The sequence below is a fragment of the Felis catus genome, chromosome B3, assembly GCF_018350175.1.
Source record: "Felis catus isolate Fca126 chromosome B3, F.catus_Fca126_mat1.0, whole genome shotgun sequence".
Lineage (NCBI taxonomy): Eukaryota > Metazoa > Chordata > Mammalia > Carnivora > Felidae > Felis > Felis catus.
In genome coordinates, this window is record NC_058373.1 from 37701163 (window position 1) to 37729036 (window position 27874).

The 27874-nt window shown below is 38.2% G+C and overlaps 1 protein-coding gene and 1 long non-coding RNA gene across 9 annotated transcripts in view; one reads left to right on the forward strand and one right to left on the reverse strand.

Moving 5' to 3' along the window:
* The window catches only part of MAP2K5 (mitogen-activated protein kinase kinase 5), a 277702-nt gene that overhangs the window by 180291 nt on the left and 69537 nt on the right, over positions 1 to 27874 (reverse strand). For all 7 annotated transcript variants that reach the window (XM_019832175.3, XM_019832177.3, XM_019832174.3 and 4 more), the window contains exon 9: positions 7481 to 7520. In XM_019832175.3, the coding sequence (XP_019687734.1) occupies positions 7481 to 7520 (40 nt within the window). The remainder of the gene's footprint in view (positions 1 to 7480; positions 7521 to 27874) is intronic.
* On the forward strand, positions 3452 to 27843 carry LOC111560805. 2 transcript variants are annotated; one of them, XR_002742885.2, is made up of 3 exons: positions 3452 to 3576; positions 7764 to 7986; positions 27569 to 27843. It is a non-coding gene; the product is annotated as an uncharacterized LOC111560805 (long non-coding RNA). The 2 variants fall into 2 exon arrangements; XR_006600078.1 differs by lacking the exon at positions 27569 to 27843 and adding an exon at positions 24337 to 25284.

A 27874-nucleotide genomic window follows, 5' to 3' on the forward strand; every position in this document is an offset into this window, starting at 1 on the left:
AAATCTAAGCAGTCAAGTGACTGAATTATAATTTACTCTGTGCTCAATTTAAATTAGTGTGAGGCTATTAAAATATACAGTATAAATACGGCAATTCATCACAAGCTGTCATGGATGACTTCATTTATTTGCTGGAGTGGCACACGCTCCACTAAAGGGAAGGAGAGCAAAATCACAGGTCAAATTAAGCCTCTATTCTGTTTTAATTCGCTTATTTAATCTGTGGCGACATAATTGTCTTTTACAGTATGTACAACTCAGAAAGGAAATTTGGGAGGATTACAGTCAGTATACAAATGATTAATCAAATGGTCCATTTAAATGCTAGTTTAAAAGCAGCAGAAACCCAAAGCAGTCAAAGAATGATAATCAGCACATGCTATATACAAGCTAAGAAATTTCCTGTTAGATGACTTTTTCCCAATCGGAATATAAAAAATATTAGGAAATACATTAAGCTGTACTCTTTGAAGGATTGTACAGAAACATTAATGATATAAAAAGGTTCCGTATGCAAGATGGCTAACAGTGTTTTTATTTGTTTTCTGCTCTACTTGTTTGCGACTGTCTTGCATATGTACACCCCTCCCCCTAAAATAAAGCTAGTTAGAAACACATTTCATGAGTTATAGTCATTATCAAACAGTTATCTTTAAAATACAATTAGCATTTTTCAAAATGGTCTCTTTAAGGTAGAAATTGTCTGAATTCAGTGGTGTAAAATAAAAATCCAAGGTATTTCTATTCCTCCCAAAGTTCAACTTGCTTTTTAAAATATCTGAATTAATGGCAGCTCTTCCTGCCCACGGGTACTTGTCCCCGTGCTTCAATAAAACCACCTTTTTGCACCACACACACACACACACACACACACACACACACACACAAATAATAATAATAAAATAAAATATCTGAAGTAATGATTTCCCACCTTTAAAGTCTGAAAGGGGAAACACTATGATATTCTTTTGTTGGTCTAAAACATAAGAAGATTTAAAAGTATAAAAAATACAAATATTTTGAGTAGGAAGAGAAAAGTAACAGATTTTCAAGGACTTTCCTCTGACTGTACCCACAGACATTCAAAGTGCTGGTCCAACTGACCACTTGGCTTGGGATATTAAATTTCCCACATCATTCTATGCAGGCATCAGAACCCTGCAGGTGATTCTGTTTAGACAAGGACTGTGATTTGCTGCTCTTCGCAATCCCTCTGTGACACAAGGCAGCCCCATCTTGCAGCTGAGGTCACAGAGAGGTTTAAGTGACATGCTTGAAGTCACACAAAAGTCAGGAGAGGGTCAGGAAAAGATCAAATGCACTTCTAACTCTTAACCTTTCATTTCACCCTTTAATATATATATATAAAAAAAATAAGCCAAGAAATACTCTGGGTGAGAGCAATGGTCCATACAAAGAACACTATGGGATATTTTGTATGTGAGCTGAACCTGCTTTCAAGATGCTACTTCAAAAGATGAATGAGTGAACTAAAGAACGAATGAAAGAACCAAATTTATCTATTCAGTCATTTAACAAATTATGTGTTGAATACCTCGTCATTACATGGAGTGCTCTATCTAGGCCCAAATGCAAAGTTCAGCATGATTCAATGAGTAAGACAAGAAGATAAATAAGTCTTTTCTTTACTTACAAAGAGATTTCTTTCAATGTAAGAGAGGGAAGGCACATGTATATTAACAGCCAAATACAAGGCAGTATGTGATAACATCCACAAGAGACTCATACAGAGAATTCTAGAGAGTTTCAAAGGACAAAGTGAGTGAGTGAGAGATAGACCATACGTGACAGGATTTATCTAAGTAAGTTCAATAGAGGACCGGGCTTTGGAGCTGACCCTTGAAGGGTGTTAAGAATTTTGATAGGTAGAGACATGGGTGAAGGCATTCTAATTAGAGAAAAATACGTGAATCAAAGTGCTGAAGTGTGAAAGTACCTGGGTTCAGATAAAGCAAGGAGTTCAACTTAAAAGAAGCACAGCATTCAGACACATAAGATATGCTATAAAAGTAGGCTGATGACATATTGTGCAAGATCTTGAGTTTCACCCCATAGAGTTCTTAGTTTATTTGGGAGTTATATAGAGCCTTTCAAGCCTTCTGAGAGGGAAGACATGAGACCACAACTATGCTTTAGGAAGCCAAATCTGAGGGTAACGAACAGCAATACAGTACACAGGTTGGAAGGAAGCATGAACCTGGGGAAGACTTGCCTGACTTCAAATCCTGGTTCTATTACTTATTAGTTACAGGACCTTAGGCAAGCTACTTATTTTTAAAGTTTATTATTTTGAGACAGACAGAGGGAGAGAGAGAGAACGAACATGTGCTCATGAATGGGGGAGGGGCAGAGAGAGAATCCCGACACGGGGCTTGAACCCGTGAACCATCAGATCATGAGCTGGACGCTCAACCAACTGAGCCACCCCGGTGCCCATGGACAAGCTACTAATTAATTAATTAATTATTATATGAGAAAAACATGTAGAGTGCTCAGCACGGTATAAATGATCAATAAATGGTAGCCTCTATTTCTGTGAGAACAGTTTAAACATTGGTCAGTGTCTGACAAGAGACAAAACAAGCATCTGTACTGGAGAGGTGACGAGGAAGGAAGAGATCCAAAACCAAACCAAACCCAGAACAATTAACAGGCTTCCAAACATTGACAACAGCTACAACAGGACAGTGATCTTTGAGAGACAGAAAGCAAATGAGAGGAGCCCTATGATTGTCCAGCTTACTGACTAGAGAGTGTCCAGGCCCCTGTGCTGGGAGGGAAATCCAGGCAAAGCTCAGCCATCTCCCTAAGTTGAGGACATGGAACTGGGGTGTGAGGAAGCCACAGCAGTTAGAGTTCCCTGACAGAACACCAAAGGGAGAGGGCTCCAGGGATGTGCTAAGGGACCCCCTGGAGTCTTCAGGGGATTAATGATCAATCAGCATCTGAAAGTCAGGGAACTAACACTGAGGCCAGGGAAAGAACTGCCAGAAAGACCAGAGAAACAATCCCCAGACCTCACACTAGGCAGAAAGAGTTTGCACTCCCACCAAGCAGTGTGGAAAATCCCGTAATGGTCGGGGCATTAGTGGAGTATTCAGAAGACTGTCACCTTAATTGTGTGGGGTTAAATAAGTTCCCAACTAACCACTGGGCTGGTCCCATCTAATAAAGCTTAAGAGTAAGTCTTGAAAGGATCAAACTTTCACAGTCACTAAATAGCATCTCAGAATAAGCTGAAAAGTATTTATAGCAATGCAAAAATATCTAGTATCTAGTATGAGACACAACTGGCATCCAATCAAAAATGATAAGATGTTTTAGGGTGCCTGGGTGGCTCAGTTGTTAAGCATCTGACTTCGGCTCAGGTGATGATCTCACAGTTGGTGAGTTCGAATTGCACATCCTGTGAGATTGTGCCCTGCTTTGGGTGAGCACAAGCCCCATATCAAGTGAGCACAAGCCCTGCATCAGGTGAGCACGAGTCCCACTTCGAGTGAGACTGAGACCCACTTTGGGTGAACATGAGCCCTGCATCGGGAGAGCTCAGGTCGGGTGAGCATGAGCCCCACTTCTCTGTCACTTGTGGGATTCTCTTCTCTCTCTCTCACTTGCACCCTCCTTCTCTCTCTCTCAAAAAGAAAAAAAAAGAGGTTTTAGAAATAAGAAAATACAACCCAAAATGAGGAGAAAAAGTAATCAGTCAAAACTGACCCCAAATGACACATACCCTGGAATTAATAGACAAAACCATTAATAAAATTATATTCCACATATTCCATAACTACATTACATACATACAAGAAGGTAGAAGGAATACTGAGCATGTTAAGACACAGAAGATGTAAAAAAGACCCACATAAACTTCTAGGGATCAAAAGTACAATGCCTAAGATGAACAATACACTGGACAAGAGTAATAGTAGATTAGACAGTGTAGATAAAAACTTGAGTACCTGAAACAGAAACTATCCAAAAATGAAACATTAGAGAGAAAAAAAAGACTAAAACAAATAACAGAGGATCATTTTAGTATGGGACAACATCAAGTAACCTAACACAGATGGAATTTAAGTTCCCAAAGTTGGGGGAGGAGGTATAATGGCTAAAAATTTCCCAAATTTGATGAAGGCTAAAAATCCACAGAGCCAAGAATCTCAACAAATCCTAAACACAATAAAACCTTGGTTTGTAAGTAACTTGTTCTGTGAATGTTCTGCAACACGAGCAAACACTTCTAATAAATTTTAACTTGATAAATGAGCGATGGCTTGCAATATGAGTAGTACGTGATGCTGAATGTCACATGATCACAACTGAGCCAAAGGTTTTCTCTCCCTCTCTCCCTCTCTCCCTCTCTCTCTCTCTCATCGTAGGATTGCGGGTGATCATCTCCCATGCTTGGATGGTTGGTTTCAGGCCACACAGTTTGGCAGAAGTCAGTGATTTTTCAGAACATTGGAAGGTGCCCACACAACTGGCACTTGTGTATTTTTGGTCATTTCAAAGCACCTATGGACAGTCCTTTGCTTTTCCATACAAGAGTAAGCTTAGGAATGCTTTGCTTCATTCTAGGTCAGGCTGACTGCAGATATAGACCCCTTCCTCTGTTGCCTTATTGCCAGTTACATTAAATACAGTATATGACAAGAGTTTATTAACACTGTACCATAGTCAACATCCGTGTGAGTGTATATATACAATGGCTCCCGTGCAGAAAAAGATTCCATTGAGCCAATAGATAGCAGTGATTCCATTAGTAATAGTGAAAGTCGTCCTACACAATAATCCTCCTCTCTCTTGTCTCCCTCATACCAGCCACAAAGGTTTTTTTGTTTATTTTTCTTTATATTTTATATTTTCTTTATTATTTTGTATTACATTACAGTATTATAATCATTCTTTTTTTATATATATTTTTTTACTTTTTTTTAGTTTTGAGACAGAGACAGAGTGTGAGTGGGGGTGGGGCAGAGAGAGAGGGAGACACAGAATTCAAAGTGGGCTCCAGGCTCTGAGCTGTCAGCACAGAGCCTGACATGGGCTCAAACTCACAAACTGTGAGATCACGACCTGAGCCAAAGTCGGGTGCTTCAACTGTGAGGCACCCAGGTGCCACTTGTAATCATTCTTATGTGAATATTTTTGGGTTGTGGAACAAATCATCTGAGTTTGCATTATTTCTTATGGGGAAATTCACTTTGATATACAAGTGCTTTAGATTACAAGCATGTTTCCAGAATGAATTACGCTCTCAAACCAAGGTGTGTGTGTGTATATATATTTTTTTAAACCAAATGTAGTTAACTGTTGACAACTGAGGAATCTGGAGGAAGCATCTTATAACTTTTCTGTAAGTTTAAGTAATTTTTTAAAAAAGTTTCCAAAAAAAATGTTTTAAATGATATTAGGGTAGGAAAGAACAAAGTATATCAAGATGACCAGCCTCACAAGCCAGTCTGGCAGGTGCAATTAAAAAGCAGAAATTGTGAGAATGGACTAAAATACAAGACCCTTATACGCTGGCTATAAGAAATTTATCTCAAATAAAATGACATAACAGGTTAAAAATAAAAGGCTATAGCATGCTAACACTAGTCAAAATAAAGCTGCAGTAGCTATCTATGTTAATATCAGACAATGTAGATTTCAGAGCAAAGAATATTATCATGGCCAAAGAAGGGTCACTTTATAATGAAATAATAAAGGGGCCAATTCATCAACAAGACATAACACTCCTAAATATGCCTAACAGATTTGCAAAAAACATGAAGTAAAAGATGAAAGAACTGCAAGGAAAAAAACAGACAAATCCACAATTATTGCTGGGAATTTCCACACCCATCTTTCAACAGTTGACAGAACAAATAGATAAAAAGCAGTAAAGCATACAGAAATTTTGAACACTGTCAGCCAATTTGATCTAATTGACATTTACACAACACCCTATAAAATAGACTATACATTTTTTTCAAGTGCACAGGAAACACTTAACCAAGATAATTCATATCCTGGGCCATAATACAAATCTCAGTAAACTTAAAATAATTCCAATTATAGACAGTATGTTCTCTGACCACAACAGACTTAAATTAGAAACCAATAATGGAAAGATGTCTAGAAAATCTCTAAATATGTAGAAACTAAATAACATACTGCTAAGATTTAATAAAAGAAACTCTGCCTGTTTTGAAGAAATAGCACATTTCTTTCTTTCAGAGTATGACTATTAAATAAGTTACTTGGATTTTGCATTGGCAGCCAAGAAGCTCAGGGCTAAACTAAAAGTTTAAATAGAATAACTATATCTACTCTTAAATCATTCATTCATTCAACTCAGATGAAGTTTCAACACAGCAATAATGTCTACTTTTTTTTTTTACTAGGCTTCACGCCCAGTGTGGAGTCCAACATGGGGCTTGAACTCACAACCCTGAGATCAAGACCTGAGCTGAGATCAAGAGTCTAATGCTTAACTAGCTGAGCCACCCAGGAACCTCAATCATACCTACTCTTAAATGATTCATTCAATCAACTCAGCTTCAACATCTAGTATGTTTTATAAATTTTATAGAATCTAGTAATATACAGTGACAACAATATAGTCCTTGCTCTAAAGCTCAGTTTTATGGTCAGGTCTGGTAGACAGCATATTTGTAAACACCTGCTGTTTGCATTTATTCAGTCTCTAACAGCTCTGTTTTAAATGTGTCCTTTCTTTAAAATTGCTCTTAATCCTTTTCAGAAATAGCTATTAGCCCCTTGCCATACCTAACTAAATAATCATGCATGAGAATTTTAATATTAGCCAAGGTTAAGTGTAATTCAAAATGTATGAAATTATGGGGCGCCTGGGTGGCGCAGTCGGTTAAGCGTCCGACTTCAGCCAGGTCATGATCTCGCGGTCCCGGAGTTCGAGCCCCACGTCAGGCTCTGGGCTGATGGCTCAGAGCCTGGAGCCTGTTTCCGATTCTGTGTCTCCCTCTCTCTCTGCCCCTCCCCCGTTCATGCTCTGTCTCTCTCTGTCCCCAAAATAAATAAACGTTGAAAAAAAAAATTTTAAAAAAACCCAAAAAACAAAATGTATGAAATTATGAGAAATTATAATGCCCTTGCAAGGCCAAACAGTTGAGTTTTTTAGATGATTTATAGGGGTGCTCCCTTCTCTTGGACTGAATAACCTAAAGTTGACTGTCTTTAAATATATTATTGACAACCATCTAAGGGTTCTGACATCTAAAGGAACAAATAACTCAACAGATAGGAAAACAGTGCTTGAGCTGGTGAAGGTATCCTGAGAGGAGCTGATTATCACAGCAGGACCAAAGCTTCCATAACCTACCATCCAAATCTTTCATCTCCTCTTTCACAATAACTGTGACTCAAAGCTAACCGGAGAAGGACAAAGTAGTGAGCATTAAGAACTTCATGAATTTCATAAAACATATCCAGCACTTACCTTTACAGCTAATATTTTCCCACTTGGGACATGATATGCTCTATGGGAAGAAAAAAACATGACAAAATCACTTGGGATTCTAAACAACCTACAGAATGGTTAAGGATGTAAATATAAATTAGAACATATCTGCCAGCAATGGGATATGTGATACTTTCAAAGAACACTCATAACATGAGCAATAGATGTTTCTATCGAGCTTAATGGTTTATACAACGATTTACTATACATTACCTGAAAATAACCCTCTGAGGTAATGTGGGTATTATTATCTTCCTTTTAGAGACTGAGATCTCCGAAGGGCAGAGAAGCTAAGCAGTTTTCCCAAGGGCACAGAGTCGGTAAGTGGCAGAACGACACCTCAAACCCAAGTCTTCTGCCTCCAGATCCTCACAACTGACCATGACTGTGTGCGTGGGAATCTTCTAAGTCTTCGGCTAAACACTGTGCGGAGCCATTTGTAAAGTGGGAGGTTTTCCTTTTGTGTACTTCAACTATATATACAGGTAAACTAAATCTCTACATTTCATCAAAATCATCTCAAAACACATGGGATTAGCTATGGCTTAAGATATAAATTCATATAAGAAATCACAGACTTATCAGGCTCAAGTATGTGGTTCATCTTTTCCTAATTTTAGCATCTCTCAATATTAAAAAAGCTTTAGAAAAGAGACAAGCTCAAATGATTAGATACAGTGAAATGACAATTTAAATCAAGGAAAAGAAACACACTCATTTGTGAAAAGGAATAAAAAAATCGGGTTTGCAGAAACAAAACCCCATTACTTCTCATCAAGACCTTTTGTATTTAAGTGACATGTGGCCTTTCACACACGTTCTGCAAGGAAGGTACATTCTGACCATTATCCAGGGACAATCCGTCTTATATAAAAGTGTCTTAACAAACCACACAGTATAAACAAGCACTGTTCTTGCAAGTCCATAAAAGTATAAATAAACAATCGGTTTGCAAGAGTTAAAATCTTGCACTGCAGAGGATTTTGCAAATTGGCCAAAATCAGATTGTTCTTCTTCTCACCCAGCTGTGTTAAGGTGTTTGGGCAGGGAAGATGTGGGACAGTGGAAGTTAGCTTCCTAGGAATTCCCTGACTTTACCTGCCAAGTTGCAAAATATATTTACCAGGCTCCCGATAGTTTACTTGGCAATGACTCAGTAGAAAAAATTGCTCATTTCTTAAACAAAACCTATATTCTACTATTATCAAAATGAAAATATCAGTTTCTGTTGTTTCAGCAGAAATATCTGTGTGGCTGCTCTGACAAATTTTTTAACAGCTTTATTGAGGTGCAATTATATATGTAAAATTCACTTATTTGAAGTATGTAATTCAAATTTTAGAATTTTAGTAAATTTACTGGCCTGTTGCAATCACTGACAAGTGTTTTTTAAGTGACTGACTCATAAAAATGGTTTCATTATTAAGAACCATCAAGTGTTTGTAAATTTTCACACATAAAATGTTACAAATTCAGGTAATACTAGAAAAAACATACATATATAGATATGTGTATATCTATATATGTATATATATGTGTGTATATGTATGTAGATATACACATATCTATATATGTATATACCTATATATTAGTGTTACAAGAAATTTGTTCTGCTTTTCCTATTTGAGTGGACTACGGAAAGTAAACTTAGCCTTTAACAATTAATTGTAAAGAAACCCAAGTGTATCTCACTTAAAGAAAGGCAAGATTATAAAAATTAAGCGGCAACTATTCACCTTACTTAAGAGTTCTTTAACCTGTAAGGTGTCTAAAGACTTTCTCTAAATATCAACCTCTCTAGTATACATAAATACTCTTGCATTTATAAAACTGAAATTTAAAAAATTTTACACTTTGCATCAAGTGGTATACATTTTATAAGAGGAACCCCTATAATATACTGGTTTTAGACAAATTACCATTTAATTTATTATCTATGTTAACATAAGACTTTTAGAATGTGAAGCTACATTTCAGGTCATGATTCGACTCATGATAGATCTGAACTCATACGATAGACTGGTATATAAAAACTAACATTGTGGTATTGTCACTGCCTGACAGAGAAGTTGTTAGATTATGCTAATCTGAAAGGTGATTTGAAGGAAGTTAATAACCTTATTCTGTGCGAATGTAGGTAATATAATATGTAAGATAACAATATATTGTTTTCCCCTTGTATACTAGAAATTCTTCCAATTTCCACTTTAAGAAAAAAAAAAAAGAGGTTAGAGAGGGAGAGAGCCAAAGCATAAGAGACTCTGAAAAACTGAAAACAAACTGAGGGTTGATGGGGGGTGGGAGGGAGGGGAGGGTGGGTGATGGGTACTGAGGAGGGCAGCTTTTGGGATGAGCACTGGGTATTGTATGGAAACCAATTTGACAATTTCATATTAAAATTTCATGTTAAAAAATGAATAAATATACTTAAAAAATGCTGCATATTAGAATTCCTAACGAAGGACTAAAATATGAAGATAGAACAGTTGAATGCATACACAAGGATTCAAAAGTTGCAAAAAGAACCGCGGTGCTACTTTGGACAACAAGCAACACTTGGACGTTTGAGACCAACAGCAGTGATAAGGAGATGACTAGAAGATAGTCTAATGTATACACTGTACTGGACAGTTTGGCAACTTAATTAGCTTGTCAAGAAGGCCGATGTCTTTTCCAAAAGAAAGGTCTCCTATTTCCAAGTGAATTAAAAGGGGGAGGCTTGATGATTTAATTATGACGCACGCTAATTCATCCGTGGAAGTTTGGGTTCAATTTCGAGCAATAAAGATGCTGGGAGGTTTGGTTTACAGTGCAATGACAGTACCAGTTTAACATTTAATCATCAGGGAGAAGTGGATGACAAAGGCAAGGCCAGTCATGAGTTGAACGTGTCCCTTAACTTTGCAAATGGCATTCTACCTGGAGAAAAGGAATTTGTTTACTTTCAACAGATACTGCATCTCAATTGTCTTGACCTTCCCCAACACATTAACTATAAAGTGATTAATGAAGTTTGAATGGAGGCTCTGGTTACACCAAAAGACAACTATACACCTCTGCATTGTTTTAATTAACAGCTAACACTTCAAATTAGTTTATTGTTGCTACAGTAATTACCTGTTCCAATGAGTGCATGAAGGAAGCATTTTTATGTTATATTTTGAGTGCTGAGTCCTTGAGTGTTCCAGTTTGTTTGTGACCAGCACAGACCTTCTGGGAACAGTCCCAGCCCTTAAAATTGAGCACACAACAACATATACACTTTTGCAAGGCACAAACTAGTAGCCTGGCATAAATTTTTTGAGTATTTAAAATAACAAGGAGATGGGTAACAGAGGGCAACACTTACTATCTGTATTTTCTTACTTTCTTTTTTCATTTGGAACAATAGGTTTTAGATGACTAGACAAAAAGTTGGCATCAACTTTTAATTTTGGTACAGAATCAGATAATTTATTGAGATGGTAGGTAATATAAAGAATTGTCTAATCTAATCCTTTCCTTTTACATTGGCTACACCCAAAAGCCAGGGTGAAAAAACTTGTCCCAACTTAACAATCAACGGCAAGGCCAAGATTGGAACTGTGGCAGAATACACACATTTTAGGACCTAAAAGAAATATGTGGTGATGTGCAAGTTTTCTTAACGGCATTCTAGGGCAGGGAAGCTCATAATTCAAAACTTAAAAGGTGCGACCTATTTCAGTCAGGCTGAGGACCACCACATCTGAATGTCTCCAGACAAAGAAGCATTCTGCAAGCACTGTCAACCTACCATGAGAGGGAGAAGAGCGAAGGGTGTAGGCTCTTAGTCACTGTCCAGGTTTTGATCCCAGCTCTGCCACTTCTTTTGTTTTTGTTTTTGTTTTAGTTTTTATTTAAATTCTAGTTAGTTAAGATACAGTGTAATATTAGTTTCAGGTGTACAATATAGTGATTCCACACTTCCATACAATACCTGGTGCTCGTCACGGGTGCACCCCTTAATCCCCGTACACACTTCCCCTCTGGTAACTTTCAGTTTGTTCTCTATAGTTAAGAGGCTGTTTCTTTGTTTGCCTCTATCTTTCTTCCCTTTGCTTCTTTGTTTTAAATCCCACATATGAGTGAAATCATAAGGTATTTATCTTTCTCTGACTTATTTCACTTAGCATTATACTCTCTAGCTCCATCCATGTTGTTGCAAATGGCAAGATTTCATTCTTTATGGCTGAATAATATTCTACAGTGTGTGTGTGTCTGTGTGTGTGTATATATACAGAGACATACTATATCTTCTTTATGCATTCAGTAGTCGATGACACTTGGGTCTGTTTCCATAATTTGGCTACTGTAAATAAGACTGCTATAAACACCAGGGTGTATGTATCCCTTTGGATTAGTATTTTTGCATTCTTTGGGTAGATACCTAACAGTGTAACTGCTGGATTGTAGGGTAGTTCTATTTTTAATTTTTCAAGGAACCTCTGTACTGTCTCCCACTGTGGCTGCACCAGTTTGTGTTCCTACTGACAGTATAAGAGGGTTTCTTTCACTCCAAATTCTTGCCAAAATGTGTTGTTTCTGGTGTTGTTAATTTTGGCCATTGTGACAGGCATGAAGTGATAGCTCATTGTGATTCTGATTTGCATTTCCCTGATGGAGAGTGATGTTGAGTTTTGTTTTGTTTTGTTGAGCATCGTTTCATGTGTCTGCTGGCTATCTGGATGTCTTCTTTGGAGAAATGTCTGTTCATGTCTTCTGCCCATCTTTAAATTGGATTATTTGTTTTGGGGGGTGTTGATTTGTATAAGTTCTTTATATATTTTGGATACTAACCCTTTGTCAGATGTCATTTACAAATATCTTCTCTCATTCTGTAGGTTGCTTTCTAGTTTTGTTGATTGTTTCCTTTGCTGTGCAGAAACTTTTTATTTTGATGTAGTCCCAATAGTTTATTTTTGCTTTTGTTTCCCTTGCTTCAGGAGACATATCTAGAAACATGTTGCTATGGCCGATGTCAGCGAAATTACTGCCTGTGCTCTTCAAGGATTTTAGGTTTTTAATCCATTTTGCGGGGTTTTTTGTACATGGTGAAAGAGTAGGGTCTAGTTTCATTCTTTTGCATGTTCCAGCTCGGCCACTTCTTAATGTGAACTTAAATTGTTAGAAAACCTCACTGTGTCTCAAGTCTGGAAAGCGGAAATTGGTCCCCACCTACAGGGCTGTGAGGATTCAAGAAGATAAGTGCAGGTAAAGCACTGAGGACAAGGCCTGGCACATAGTAAGCATGCATTAAATGTCAGGATCCTGGGAAGTTTTCAGAGCAGCTAGGTGTTTTAAGAATAAAACCTGGAGGGGCGCCTGGGTGGCTGAGTCGGTTGAGCGTCCAACTTCAGCTCAGGTCACGATCTCACGGTCTGTGAGTTCGAGCCCCGCGTCAGGCTCTGGGCTGATGGCTCAGAGCCTGGAGCCTGCTTCCGATTCTGTGTCTCCCTCTCTCCCATTCATGCTCTGTCTCTCTCTGTCTCAAAAATAAACATTAAAAAAAAAAAAATTAAAAAAAAAAATTAAAAAAAAAAAAAAAGAATAAAACCTGCTAAAACCGAAAGAGTAAGAGTTCTCTCTGTGCTTTAAGAGTCAGGCTGTGTGCTCTACAAAAGAAGGCTAATAAAGCTTTAGGAAAGAAGACTGGAAAAAGGCTGCAGTGTATCATTTTTAGTTAAGAAAAGCAAGTTGTATTATTTCATGTAGAACCAACTTGCTGAAGACAAAGAATCAGTCACCTAAAATGCTAGGACTATACCATGATTTAAGGTCTAGATTTCTTACCATGTTTATCTCTTGCCCGTTACCAAAGCCTATTTTCACTACAGATAGTACCACATTCGGTGTTCATCTCAGCAGAAACACCACCTGCCAATCATTGTTGCTAAATGAGAAGCCTAATTTTCATTCTTCTGTTAACAGGAAAGCTTTTGTTAATTACTGTTAATATAAGCTACCTTAAAAATTCACATACCTTCTTTTAATATACACTCTTAGAAGATAAAATAAAAATTTGAGGCCTCTCCTAGTCTTCAGTCTTTAGTATCTGTTATAACACCTAGTACACTGCAGAAAATTGTTTCCATCTATCTCCCATACTGGGCAGGGAACACTACCATGTCCTAATCATCTTTGCATTCTTTATACTTTGCATGAGTCCTGGCCCATGGGAGGTGCTCCGTACCTAATAAATGTTTGAAAAAATGAATACTACTTATGGGTGAAAAGAAAATCTGTCACTTGGATAGAATTCTACATGCATTTAATTAATTGATTCCATAGTCTTAGGAGTAGGAATTATTTTTCCCCAGCTTTACTGAGATATAGTTCGACATATAACAGGAGGAGAAGTTATTATCATCATCCCCACTTTAAGGGTAGATTTCCAACTGTTGAATCAAAAGTCTTAGAAGGACTCCTTGGTTACTCATTGAGCTCTGCTGCTGCCAATCTCCCTTATCTACACTACTCACTCTGCTCCTCCAAACATCCTCCTGCTTCAGGCTATTCGTACCTACTCCTCAGGCCTGGGACACTCTTCCTCCAATTTCCACCTGGCTTGCTCCATCACTTACTTCAGGTCCAAAGTTACTTTTTTGACTATCTGAGATTAAAAAGCTCATTCTCCTTCTTTATTCTTCATAGAAATTTATCAACACCTAACATCGTTTATTAATTTATTATCTGTCTGCCACCGCTAGAAAGCAAGCTCCATGAAAACAGGTACTTCTGTTTTTTTGTTCCCTGCTGTATCTCCAGTGCCTAAAACTGTGCTGGGCGCATTTTATGAGTATTTGTTGAATGAATAAATGAATACATTTCCTTAATTGCTACAGATCTATTTTTGTTTTTTATTTTTCTTAAGGCAGTTTAAAGTTTTTCTAGGAAACTGTTCAATTTCTGTTTTTAATTTTATCATAAAATTTTCATTGTATCCTCCTAAAAATCTCTGCTCTGTCTAGAATCATGTCTCCTTTTTTCACCCAAATTTTGTTATTTGTGCCTTCTTTCTGTAACACGTGCTCAATCTTTCCAAGGAACCAGCTGTTGGTTTTGAGTTGTTTCTTGAATTTTGATTTTTCTTTCTAAGTTTCTTTCCTTCCACTTTCTTTGGAATTAACCCCTGACATCAAAAATTTTTTTCTTGAGGGGGCGCCTGGGTGGCTCAGTCGGCTGGGCGTCCGACTTAGGCTCAGGTCATGATCTCGCGGTCCGTGAGTTCGAGCCCCGCATCAGGCTCTGTGCTGACCGCTCAGAGCCTGGAGCCTGTTTCAGATTCTGTGTCTCCCTCTCTCTCTGACCTTCCCCCATTCATGCTCTGTCTCCCTCTGTCTCAAAAATGAATAAATGTTAAAAAAAATTTTTTTTTTAATTTTTTTCTTGAGTTAGATGTTAAGCCTATTAATATCCAGTTATTCTTCTCTAATGTTTATACAAAAAACTACCCTTTAGGTATGACTGTATCACATGAGCATTCATATATGGTTTTGATCAGTTGTGTTCTTATTCCATTATAATATATGACTTATAAGTTATTCAGATGTGTGCATTTTAATTTCCGAATGTAGGAGAAGGTTAACTTATTAATAATTTCTTTTTTTTTCAACTTTTTAAAATTTAAAGTGAGCTGTACACCCAACGTGGGGCTTGAACTCACGACCCCAAGATCAAGAGTCACGTGTTCTACTGACTAAGCCAGCCAGGCACCCCTTATTAATGATTTCTAAATTAACTACCATAGTCAGAAAAAGTGATCTATATGTTACAAACTTCAGTGAGACTTGCCTTGTGCCCTAGTATGGTTTTTAAAAGTTAAATTTTCTGTACCTGAAAATAATTTATATTCTCATTTGATTGATGAAGGTTTTTTTTTTTAATGTTTATTTGTTTATGTTGAGAGAAGGCATGCATGCAAGAGCAGGGGAGGGGTAGCGAGAAAAGGAGAGAGAGAAATAAGTAGGGTCCACGCTGTCAGTGCAGAGCTCAACGTGGGGCTCAAAGTCACAAACTGCGAGATCATGACCTGAGCTGAATCAAGAGTCAGACGTTTAACCAACTGAGCCACCCAGGCACCCCAAATGATGAAGAGTTCTATATATGACTATGTAACTAACCTGTTAAATGTGATGTTAAAATCTTTTATATCCTTACTAATTTTGGTCTGATTAATCTACTGAATACTGAGAGGCATTATCCCACTATGACTGAATTTACCAAATTTTCCTTGTACTTCTGAATATTTCTGCTTTACGTATCTTAAGATTGTTATTAGTTACATGTAAGTTCTGGGCTGTTATGTAATCACAGTCCTCTTCTTCTATCATTATATAGTAGTTTTTTCTATCTCTAATAATACTTTTTGCCTTAAGGACTTTTTTTCTATTATATTAACGTAACCACAGCTTTCTTTTGATTAGTTTTTCCTGGTACCTTCTCCCCATCTTTCCCTTTCAACCTTTCTCTGCTTTTAAATTTATTTATCCTTTTGTTTGTTTTTAGAGAGAGAACCCAGATGAGAACGGAAGAGGGGCTGAGATAGAATCTTAAGGAGGTTCCATGCTCAGTGTGGAGCCTGACATGGAGCTCGATCCCATGACTCTGGGGTCATGACCTCAGCCAAAATCAAGAGTCGGATGCTCAACAGACTGAGCCACCCAGGAGCCCTCCAACCTTTCTCTGTCTTTGTTTTAGGAATGTATCCTAAAATAGTCTAAAATAGCACATGGCTTTATTTCTAAAAGTTCAATCTAACCAACCTATTAATTGGCAATATATTTATTGTAATTGCTGATATTTATTGTCTGTTTATATTTGCTGTGATTACTAATACATTTGGATCTATTCCTACCACCAATTCATTTACTTTACACTTCTCTCTCTCTACTTTACTGGATTATTACCTTTTTCTTCCTTCTATTTGTTTTGGAATTCTACATCCATTCTTTGCCTTTTAGTTATTACTTATACAATTTTTAATAATCACCCCTGATTTAACAAAATAGTAAGTTAATTGCTATCTTTATCCTTCTCTCAAACAATATAAAAATCTTAGAATATTTTAATTCCAATTAGCCCTTCTCACTTTACATTATTTTGTCCAGTCTTTTTGTTTGACTTCATTTTGATGTCCCTGAACTAATCACTACTATTGTTGTTTTGTATAGTCAGGTTTATCTGGGGCGCCTGAGTGGCTCAGTTGGTTAAGCATCCAAGTTTGGCTCAGGTCATGATCTCGCTGTTCATGGGTTCGAACCCGGTGTTGGGCTCCGTGCTGACAGCTCAGAGCCTGGAGCCTGCTTCGGATTCTGTGTTTCCCTCTTTCTCTCTGCGCCTCCTCTGCCTGTGCTCTGTCTCTCTCTCTCTCTCTCTCTCTCTGAAAAATAAACATTGAAAAAAAAATTTATATAGTTAGGTTTATCTAGTCACCATTCCTTCTTTCATTTTACTCCTTTTTGGATTCAGTTTCGTTGTAGCTAAAGTACTTCCCAGTAATAAACTAACACGTCCTCCTCCCCCTATTTATCTTTCTCTCTCTGCCTACACACGTGCACGTATGCACACACACACATTCTTTTTATTAATTTCTGAAGGTGTATTTATTTTACCCTCACTCTTAAATGACACTTTAACTGAGACAAGTATTTTCTCATAGTCTTTTAAGGATACCATTGTCTTTCAGCTTTTGGTACTGTTGTTTAACTTCTGCTGTACCCAATTTGCTGACCAATACAAAGCCACTGAAGGTTTTTGGATAGATGAGTGATATGATCAGACCTTAACTTAAAAAAAATTTTTTTAATGTTTATTTATTATTGAGAGACAGAGAGAGACAGAGCATGAGCAGGGGAGGGGCAGAGAGAGGGGGAGACACAGAATCCTAAGCAGGCTCCAGGCTCTGAGCTGTCAGCACAGAGCCTGATGCAGGGCTCGAACCCACAAATGGCGAGATCATGACCTGAGCTGAAATTGGACGCTTAACTGACCGAGCCACCCAGGAGCCCCATAAAATCCTTACTCTACGGGGGGCGCGTGGGTGGCTCAGCTGGTTAAGTGTCTGACTCTTGGTTTTGGCTCAAGTCACCTCATGGTTTCGTGGGTTTGAGCCCCATGTCAGGCTGATGCGGAGCCTGCTTGGAATTCTCTCTCTCCCTCTCTCTATCTGCTTCTCCTCCACTAACACTGTCTCTGTCATTCTCAAAAATAAATAAATAAACTTAAAAAAATTTTTTAAACTTTACTCTGGCTGCAGATTACCACAATACTGTTAAAAAGGAGGAGAAACCAGAAAGGGCAAGGAGCATTTAGAAAGCTGCTACAATAGTCTATGCAAGTAGTGGTGGTATGAACTCGGGTAGTAATTGTGGATGTGGAAAGGGAGAAAAAAGATACAAAAGACTTCGGTCAGAGAGTATTTATAAAATGTGGGAATGAGCAAAATAAACCTAAAATTTTAAGTTAAGATGACAGAGTTATGGTATATTTATTAACAAAAACAGAGGAACTTTACCTAGTCAGCTTTAGACTATATAATCCTGTACTTTTTAGCTTCATGAAGGCAGAAACCACATTTACTTCATTCAACAATCCCTAGCATAATACGTAGCATACAGTAGCTACTCAAATATTTAGGAGTTAATAAATAAAGGGGTAGTCAGGAGAAGGCAGAAGGGGGGAAAACGGGGGGTATTGGCAATTCCTAAGAGTCTACAGACATCTTCAAACTCCCCTATGATGTATCATAAGCCACTAAAGATAATAATAAAAACAGACTCTGGAATATTAAGGTATTAAGAAACTCATCCAGGGGTGCCTGGGTGGCTCAGTCGGTTAAGCGTCCGACTTCAGCTCAGGTCACGATCTCGCGGTCCATGAGTTTGAGCCCTGCATCGGGCTCTGGGCTGATGGCTCAGAGCCTGGAGCCTGCTTCCGATTGTGTGTCTCCCTCTCTCTCTGCCCCTCCCCCGTTCATGCTCTGTCTCTCTCTGTCTCAAAAATAAATAAAGGTTAAAAAATTAAAAAAAAAAAAAAAAAGAAAGAAACTCATCCAAGTTAATAAGAGCTCATGAGTGGCAAATACAGGATTCAAATTTGGGTCTATCTCAAGTCAGCCCTTGGGCTATTTCCAGTACAGACAGCATACCCATAGAGAATAGTTTACAATAAGGTTAGTTCAGGATATGTGTGAATGTAGAAGGTGGGATTCAAGAAAAGAATACATTAAAATTCCACCTACCAGATTCTCTACCTTGTGGTTTGTGTGGTTGGATTTTTTGTATTTATTTATTTTGAGAGTGAGCGAGAGGAGCATGCACACACACAAGTGTGCAGGGGAGGGGAAAAGAGAATGCGGGGGGAGAGAATCCCAAGCAAGATCCACACTCAGCACAAAGCCTGACGTGGAGCTGAATCCCATGACAGCAGGATCACGACCTGAGCCGATAGCAAGAGTTGGGACACTTAACCAACTGGGCCACCCATGCACCTCTACATGGTTGAATTTATCCATTGGCATCAACTACTCTAATGCCTTACAATACTTCACATGTTGCTTTTATGAATTATTGTTTCTCTTCAAAGTCATTGTTTCACTTCACCAGCGTATGCTTTATTTAACCATGTTATAAACTCTAATTACTAATTAAATACGATAGTAAATTCTTAATATAGGGCCTATGTCTTCTCCTACTTTAAGTTTCATGGGCAGTGTCAAGGTCCATTTTATTCATTTCTGTATCTCCAACTGCTACTACAGTATATGACACCCTTTCCTCCTAGAAACTTAGTTTATATGTTAACAAATACTTAAATGTATGTCTCCCAATTGCCAAGCACAATGAATGGGCATTGTGGATGGGACAGAGGACAAACCACAGTCCCTGCTCTAAGAGTTTACGTTCTAGAGGAAAGACTGACCATAGTCAAATAACTACACAATTATGTCAGGTAGGGAAAGTACAATTAAAAAGAATAAAAGTAAGGACCAAGTGACAAGTGGCCAAGATTAGGAGCATTTTTTTTTTTTTTTAGGGGTAGGAAGGACATCAGGGAATGTCTCTCATCAGGTTACATTTGAGCAGTAAGGGACCACACCAAAGTTAGACATCTGAAAGAAGAGGACTCAAGGCAGAGGAGATGCAAGTTCAAAGGTCCTGAGGTAGAGGTGGAATAAATAACAGAGCTAGCTGTGCAAGACAAGGTCAGAAGGGTAATGGGAAGACAGACTGTGTAGTACCATTTAGGCCATGGTGAGAACTCCAACTATTATTCTGAGAGGCCACGGCAGGAGGGGAGAGAGTTTATATTTTAGATCGCTTTGGCTGCTAGATGGAGAGAACACATTGCAGGGAAACCAAGGACAGGGACTGGGAGACTTGATGGGAGGTTGCTGAAATAATCCTAGCAAGAGATAATAGTGGCTTAGACTTCACTGGTAGGAAAAGAGTGGTATCTTTTAGACTGGTATCTTAAAGGAGTTTTGAGGAAGAGCCAACAGGATTTGTGAGTAAATTTGGTGGACGGTCTGAGAGAAAAATAAGGATCAAGAGTGCCTGCAAAGTTTCTATCACGAGCAACTTGTAGAAGAGAGTTTCCATTTACTGAGACCGGAACAACTGCAGAAGGATCAGCTTTCAGGGGAAATCAAGAGTTCAATTTTGGGTAATTCTGACATGCGTAAAAGACGTCCAACTGGTAATGAGATAGGAGTTTGAAGTTTAGGGCAAAGGACTATGTAGGAGATGTGCTTTTGGGTTTCATCAACATATGAATGATACGCAAAGCCATGGAACCACAAGAGCTCTCTTAGGAAATAAATTAATTAGAGACAAGGTCTGAGGACTGAACCCGAGGCAGTCCAAATTCAGAAGTCGGAGAGATGAGAAGAAACCAGTAAAGGAGATGAAACAGTGCACACAGTCAGCCAGCAACAGAACCCGGGAATGGTGTCCCTGAGGCCCTGAAGGTTGGGGTTACTCCCCACACTAGGAACTTGCCTAGAGTAGGGACTCAAAAAAATCACGTGACTGATTTCAAAGCCATACTTGGGGACAAATGCAATTAATTCTGTTATGGGTTTTTGAAATTTTAAAGAAGGGTCTAATACAATATATACAAGGCTAAAAAAGGTGGGCTCACTTTCATATAAATCCTAATGAGAATTTGTTAAAAGACACATCAGTCTGGTGAATAAACTGAATTTCTCTAAGAATCTTTAAGAATCTCTAAGAATCTAAGAAGTGTGTAAGGAAAAGAAAAATTTCAAAACAAACTGTTAAGAAGTCCTACATTCACACAGGACATAAGGGAGAAACAACCTGTGTTCATTTTCCAACATCTGGACTCCCACACAAATTTATGTCATGCCTAAGATCAACTGCATCTGTATTTTACAATGTTTACTGAAATTATTTACGCTTAGAATTTCAAGTTCTAGGAGAACCAAAAAAATATCAATCGTCCCAGCTGACTCCTGTTCATAAAATAAATAACCTAGAGCTGATCATATATTTTCTCATAAAGCTTGTACAATCTCATACAATTAAAGTAGGCAACTAATTTCTACAGCACTATTCTGCACATTAACTTCTATACACGCTCTAATCAAATTATTTTCAATTGTGAGCAGAAAAAAATTTATAACAGGGAGGATCTGTGCTTCTCTACCGATTGTGAGGTAGGATATAATTTCAGAACGGAGGGGCTGGCCTACAATATGACTGTAAATATTTCAAGGTTCAGTAAAACTGATATGTTAGAAATACCAATTTGCTAGCAAAATGGTCATTAAAATGAATAGGGAAACAAACACCTTTCCCTGTTTTTGCCCCTTGGAACAAGGATCTCAAGAGTAACTGCATGTGTGATAACTTTTAATCACAGTGGCAAAACCAGGGCTCCACGGTCCCTGTCCTGTGCAGGAGAGAGACCGTCTTTCATACACCATGTGGAGTAAACACCACTGACGTAAGTTCTACTTCTCACATAACATACTGCAGAGGTTAGTGAAAAGAGGAACACAATTACTCTGTGAATTATTTATAGAGGGCTATCATTGTTGGAAAATTCTCCAAATGAATGGGAAACCTAAGAAAGGAATCCAGTCACTAAAATGATGAAAACCATAGTTAGGATTTGGCTTAAGAAGTAACCAGTAATCAGAAAGGGATGGTCTTATCTTAGGTAAGCAAGAAAGAACATGATATTTATCTATGCTGCTCCCTGGATCTCTCACAGGATACGTACAAGGCAAAAAAGAAACGGAGCACAGACTATTTTAAATAAATAAAAGTTACAAATGCACTTGCTGTTACTCGCTCGCTTCGGCCATAGTAATGGCTTTTCTATATGACAAAATCACGCTGTTTTTCAGGCAACGATTTCAAAGCTTCTGGGATATGCTGGATTCCTTGCTCCTCTGTTCTTTAAATGCCACAGAGATATGTCCAACATGTGCGTCAGAGGTAGGGCAGAATAAAGGAGACAAGGTGAAAGAGAAACCTCTCTGAGATCTAATTCATTAGGACAAAAAGTATGACTGGGAGGAGACAAATCACTATCTAAAATGAGATTTTTTTTATTAGTTACCCATTTTAATTATCTATACAACTCTTAATTCTCATTAGCATAGAAAGTTAGAGTTGACCATACTCAGATTTAATTATTTTTTTATTTATTTTGAGAGAAAGAAAGAGAGAGAGAAGGGGACAGAGACAGAATCCCAAGCAGGTTTCGCACTGTCAGTGTGGAGCCCAATGCGGGCCTCGAACTCACAAACCGGGAAATCATGACCTGAGCAGAAATCAAGAGTCAGGTGCTTAACTGACAGCCACCCAGGTGCCCCTCAGATTTAATTATTAAATCTATTTCTTTATTTAAAAAATTAGTATCCATTAAGGTCAATACCATACATCATATACCTTATCCGATATAAGATCATCAGTTTCCATACTTATAGATGCTGTTTCCTTGCTCGTTATATATTTTATTTATTCACCAAAAAAAAAAAAGTAACTCTGATTTTATGTAGATTTAGAATAACAAATAGAAGTCTTTTTCCAACTCAGAAGTTTTTCCACCTAAAGATTTTATAGCCTTGGCACAAAAGAAAAGACAGGACCTGATGGAAATTAAAGGGTTAACAACACCACAAGGAGACACTTGGCCTGAGGAGATGTCCTTTGAGTCTCCTCTTTAAAAATAAGAAGCCTGGGACGCCTGGGTGGCGCAGTTGGTTAAGCATCCGGCTCTTGACGTCAGCTCAGGTCATGATCCCACAGTTGTGGGAATAAGCCAACCACCATGTCGGGCTTGTGCTGAGCATGGAGCCTGCTTGGGATTCTCTCTTTCTGCCTCTCTCACCACTGGCACTCTGTCTCTCTCACTCTCAATAAAAAAATTTTTTTTAATTAAATAAAATAAGGACCTGAGCCTTGATTCTATTAAATTATGCCAAAAGACTGTAAGGCTGAATGATTCTGAAGCCAACAGCAAACAAGTGAAAAGCAGTTCTTTGTCTTTATAAAGGTCAAGTGCATAAATGTGTGTGAATATATACATAAATACACAAACAAAAATCTTCTGTTATCTTGTGAGATTAACTTTTAATACCCCTGGATATCATCTTTTAATTCAGTGACACATTTTCAGTAACCACATGTAAATTAGCTGTGATTCAGTTCATGAAAATTTTGTTTTATTCCTTGATCTTTTGAGAAATTTGTTCTCGTGGTACACTTCTTTGGGTGTGGATTTTACCAATATGTCACATACTAAAATAGCCATCCACAGGAAAAAAAATCAAATAGTTTCAGGGAAATCAACACTGACAGTTGTTGCCTTCCATAATAGATAAACACATTAGCCAGGCTTTAGCTGTTAAAATAGGAAATCCAAAGTAAATAGCAGTTGTAAAAAGAAGCTTTTTTATGTAAACTGTCCGAGTTCAAATAGCAGTCTATGCCAAACTTCGTTCTGCCTAAAAACCTATTACAAATGCTTGACTACTGATTGTAAAATAATTTATGGTTAAGCAATAGAGCCTCCCCCCCTCACCCCCGCCGGCGATTGTTTAAGAATCGAATCAAACATGTTATTAGGTTACAGATATTAACAACTCTTTCAAGATGCTGATCATCCATAGGGTACTGGTTGCTAACCTATGATACATGGAATCTGGCAGGGTTAGAAAGAGTTCCAGTCAGAGAAAAGCTACTGTGGCCCTACATTCTGTCATTTCTTATTCTAATTACTCTGGTTACACACCCCTTTTTGCTCCCACACCTGCCTCAGTTAGTGTTGTCACCACTGCCTCCATATTTCTTCCGTAAGTTGATGTGGCCTGGTTCAAGCCTTTAACACTCCCCACATCAACTAGAGTAATGTCTTTTAATATATGGCCTAAATACCTTGGAGATCAAGGAAGCTACAATTACAGTGATCTCTTGATCAAAGGTTTGGAAAGAATGTGATGGACAAAACAGAGAGCCATGACATATAAAGCTGAATGGTGAGAATGAGAGAAATACATGATTTAGGCAATTCGTGTGGGGAAAAACAGGAACACACTGAGGATTAACGACCTGGGAAATTTCTCTCCTGAAATGATTTGATTACAATGAGGTATCTGCTTACAGTTTCTTTGTGGAAAGCTAACAATAAAACACTTTCTAAAATCAGACACAAAGATGGCTATTTCAGAAAACCTCCATAAACTAGTAACGAATATTCTATTATGCTTTTATAGCTTATATTTTTTATAGACAGAAGCTATTTGATTTGCACAAAAATTTCTTATTATTCTTACTTTACAGGTAAGAAAAGCAAAGTTTGATGAGATCAAGAACTGCTTCAAGATTCTGATCTGATAAGCACTGTTGTGGGATGTGGACTCCAGTCCTTTGAAGCCAAATCTAGTGTGTGCCTCAATGAGCCTGTGTGAACGTAAACTGGTTGCTTCTAGATCCTCTAACTCAAGTTGTCTTCAAGGTTCTCTGGATATGGTCCATGTCGATGTTTAAAAAGCAATAGGGAAAATCGATTGAATGACTCACTTTTCAGAGTTGCATTAACTTTTTCAGGCCACTGGGGTACTATTTACTAAATTACCTCTCCTAGAACACTAAATAGTACCCTAGTGGGTCAAAGAGTAAATGCACCTCTGAAAAGTGAGCCATTTATTCCTTTCTTCCTTGTAGTACCAGATGTAATATGTCCCCTATGACAGAAATATGAACCCATTTCCATTAAAAACTCAAGAAAAAGTCCCACACTAGAGAAAATGAGAATGGGGAATCTTTCCGAAGCAAAAATTTCTCTTTTATAACCCTGTCCACAATATTGTTGAAAAGTCAACATGTACTTGTATAACAACATTTCGTTTTTATTCACTGGAGATTGATTTTTAATCAAGACCTCGAAACAAAATAAAAATATAAATTCAAAGCTGATGGTTTTCAGCACAGAGATGCATAGTGTATCATGATTGCTGGCTTTCTCCTGCATGGCAGAATTTAAAAACTCAGCTCAAGTGTCCATCTTGCTTATGAAATAAGATCTACATCACCAATAGCTGTTCTTTCACATACCTCATTACGTTACAGGTTATCCCTTGGCCTGAAAAACAAAATTCCTTGACTAACAAGTACGTATATTATTACTTGTAATCTCTATAACGGCCAAAGCCTCTGAATACATTTTTGAGTTGCCTTAGGAATAGCTACCATGTGACTGAACATTTGTGAGATACCTCAATAAAGCGAGACTTGAAGTTTTCAGCACTGTTAGTCTCTTACTCTTCTGGAAGATGGCTATGCAATGAAAACAAGACAACTTTAATTTAAGAATCATCCAGCTTCTAATTAAACTGCCATAGGCAGCTGGTTGGATAAGTTTTAATCAGTTTCAATCACCTATTGATTGGTATACTGAAGCCTAAAAAATTAAAAGTAAAAGATGATTGGGGAATTGTCCCATCTCAGAACAACAGTAGAGGCCTCTGTAAATAACTCCTCTTTTAACCATCAGCTAAATGAACACTTCAATACCGCAGTACAAAGTCTTCTGCAAAATTACTTTAACTAACAAGCAGAAATTTATCAGCTTCAGCCAAAATCAATGCTGAAATCAATTTGAACACTGGTTGTGTCTAAAGGGGCTCATTGGCAATTTAGGGAAATTACACCATGTAAATGCCTGTGCTTTAATTGAACAGTTTCATCAACTAGGCTGTGATTGCTGTCCATTCATTTATTTACTTTCACTGCAGCTACCATTCTGCAAAGGAATGGCTTTTGTCAGGCTGGAGAGAGGCACTTTATCTTCATTTTGTGCACTTTTGTGCATAGCAGACTTCCTGAAATGGGTGTATCATGACTAGGTCAAAACAAGCCAGAAAGGACTTTTCCTTTCACATAAAAATTGAGCAACACTCAAACCACCATCATACCTTCCACCATCTGGGGACAGTCATCTTTAAATCTATAACAAGAAGGAATCTGAGTGATTTGCCTGCACATAGCACTGTGCCTGTGTTGAGGAGCTACATTTTGGACAAAACAAGAAAAAGCATTTGGACTCCAAATTCAATCCGACCACACTCTTTCTGAGCTAGTGGCTTCCAAAACTATATAAAATGTATTAGATCGTGCTCTTCAAACATGAAGCGACATTGTGTTTATACAGTCCCTTGAGATTAGTCAAGAGAAAATGCTATTCTCAAATCCATTCAGAAGACTAAGGTTTAAAGATGTCACATATATTTTTAAAGGTTAAGGGGAGGAGAAAGGGATGGGGAGCTCAGTTGCTTGAGCGTCTGACTTTGTGTCCAACTTCGGCTCAGGTCACAATCTCACCGTTCGTGGGTTCGAGCCCCACATCGGGCTCTGTGCTGACGGCTCAGAGACTGGAGCCTGCTTCAGATTCTGTGTCTCCCTCTCTGCCCCTCCGCCACTTGCACTCTGTCTCTCTCAAAAATAAATAAATGTTAAAAAAAAAAATTTTTTTTAAGGCGGGGGGGGGGGGGTAGGGAGAGAGAAAGGAGTCCATGTGGGAGGAGAAAAACGAACTTCTTTAAAAAGACCAGCAGCCAAAAACAGCAACAAGATCCCCCAAAATGATTTATTTAAACATTTTTAACGTGTATTTATTTATTTTGAGCGAGCGAGAGAGGATGTGTGTGTGTGTGTGTGTGTGTGTGTGTGTGTGTGTGTGTGTGTGAAGGGGAGGGGCAGAGAGAGAGAGGGAGAGAGAAAACCCCAAGTGGGCTCCACGTTGTCAACGCAAAGCCCACGGTGGGGTTTGATCTCACAACCATGAGATCACAACCTGAGGTGAAATTAGGAGTTGGACGTTTAACTCAGGCACCCCACTTCTTTTTTTTTTTTAACGTTCATTTATTTATTGTTGAGAAAAAGAATGAGAGAGACAGAGAGAGCATGAGGGCACAAGTGGGGGAGGGCAGAGAGAGAGGGAGGGAGAGAATCCAATGTAGGCTCTGTGCTGATTAGCGTAGGCTTGAACTCATGAACAGGGAGATATTGACCGGAGTCAAGATCAAGAGTCAGATGCTTCACTGACTGAACACCCAAGCACTCCCCAAAAATGATTTTAATACACACATAAATGCACTCATAAAGTCATGGACAAGGGAAAAACCCAAAGATCTAATTTAGGAGAATCATATGCTGGAAAGCATTAACATTTTTAGCATTTGGTTAATCACCGTTACTTCCAAGATAACAAGTTCTAGGGAAGGAGGGAAGAAAGAAGACAGGGTTTGTTCATATGGGTCATCTGAACAGGTACATGTGCCTGATACAAAAAAATAAAAATAAAATTAAAAAGTACAACTGTAGGATATTTGGTTGAACAGGCCAGCAGAAATTCTTACAGTTGCACATACTTAGTTCCTCACAGAACCAAAAGTAACTATTCACCAGAAAGGGCACTACAAAGGGATAAATAAGAAAGTATGAGTTTCAGTGGTGGTTCTATCCTTGTCTTGCTTTGAATCCTCAGGGAAATCCATTAATTTTGGTGTTTCAGTCTCTTCACAGGGTCAAACAAGGACAGTGATACCCACCATACCCAGCTATATTTCATTGCTGCTGGGGACAAACAGAAATGCGACCACCAGGATTTGAGCACCGCCTGTGCTTTGGGTAGAATGGAGGGAGGCAGGGCCCTGAAACTGTCCACTTGGGCTCCCAGGGATGCAGGGAAACTTCTCATTTGCCCTGACAGTCAGTTACTACAGCTCTTGTACCCTGCCACGCTCACTAGGAATTACCTTCAAAAAAAGTTAAAAGTGAAAAGAAATAAATGTGTACCGAAACTTAGTACATGTGTTTG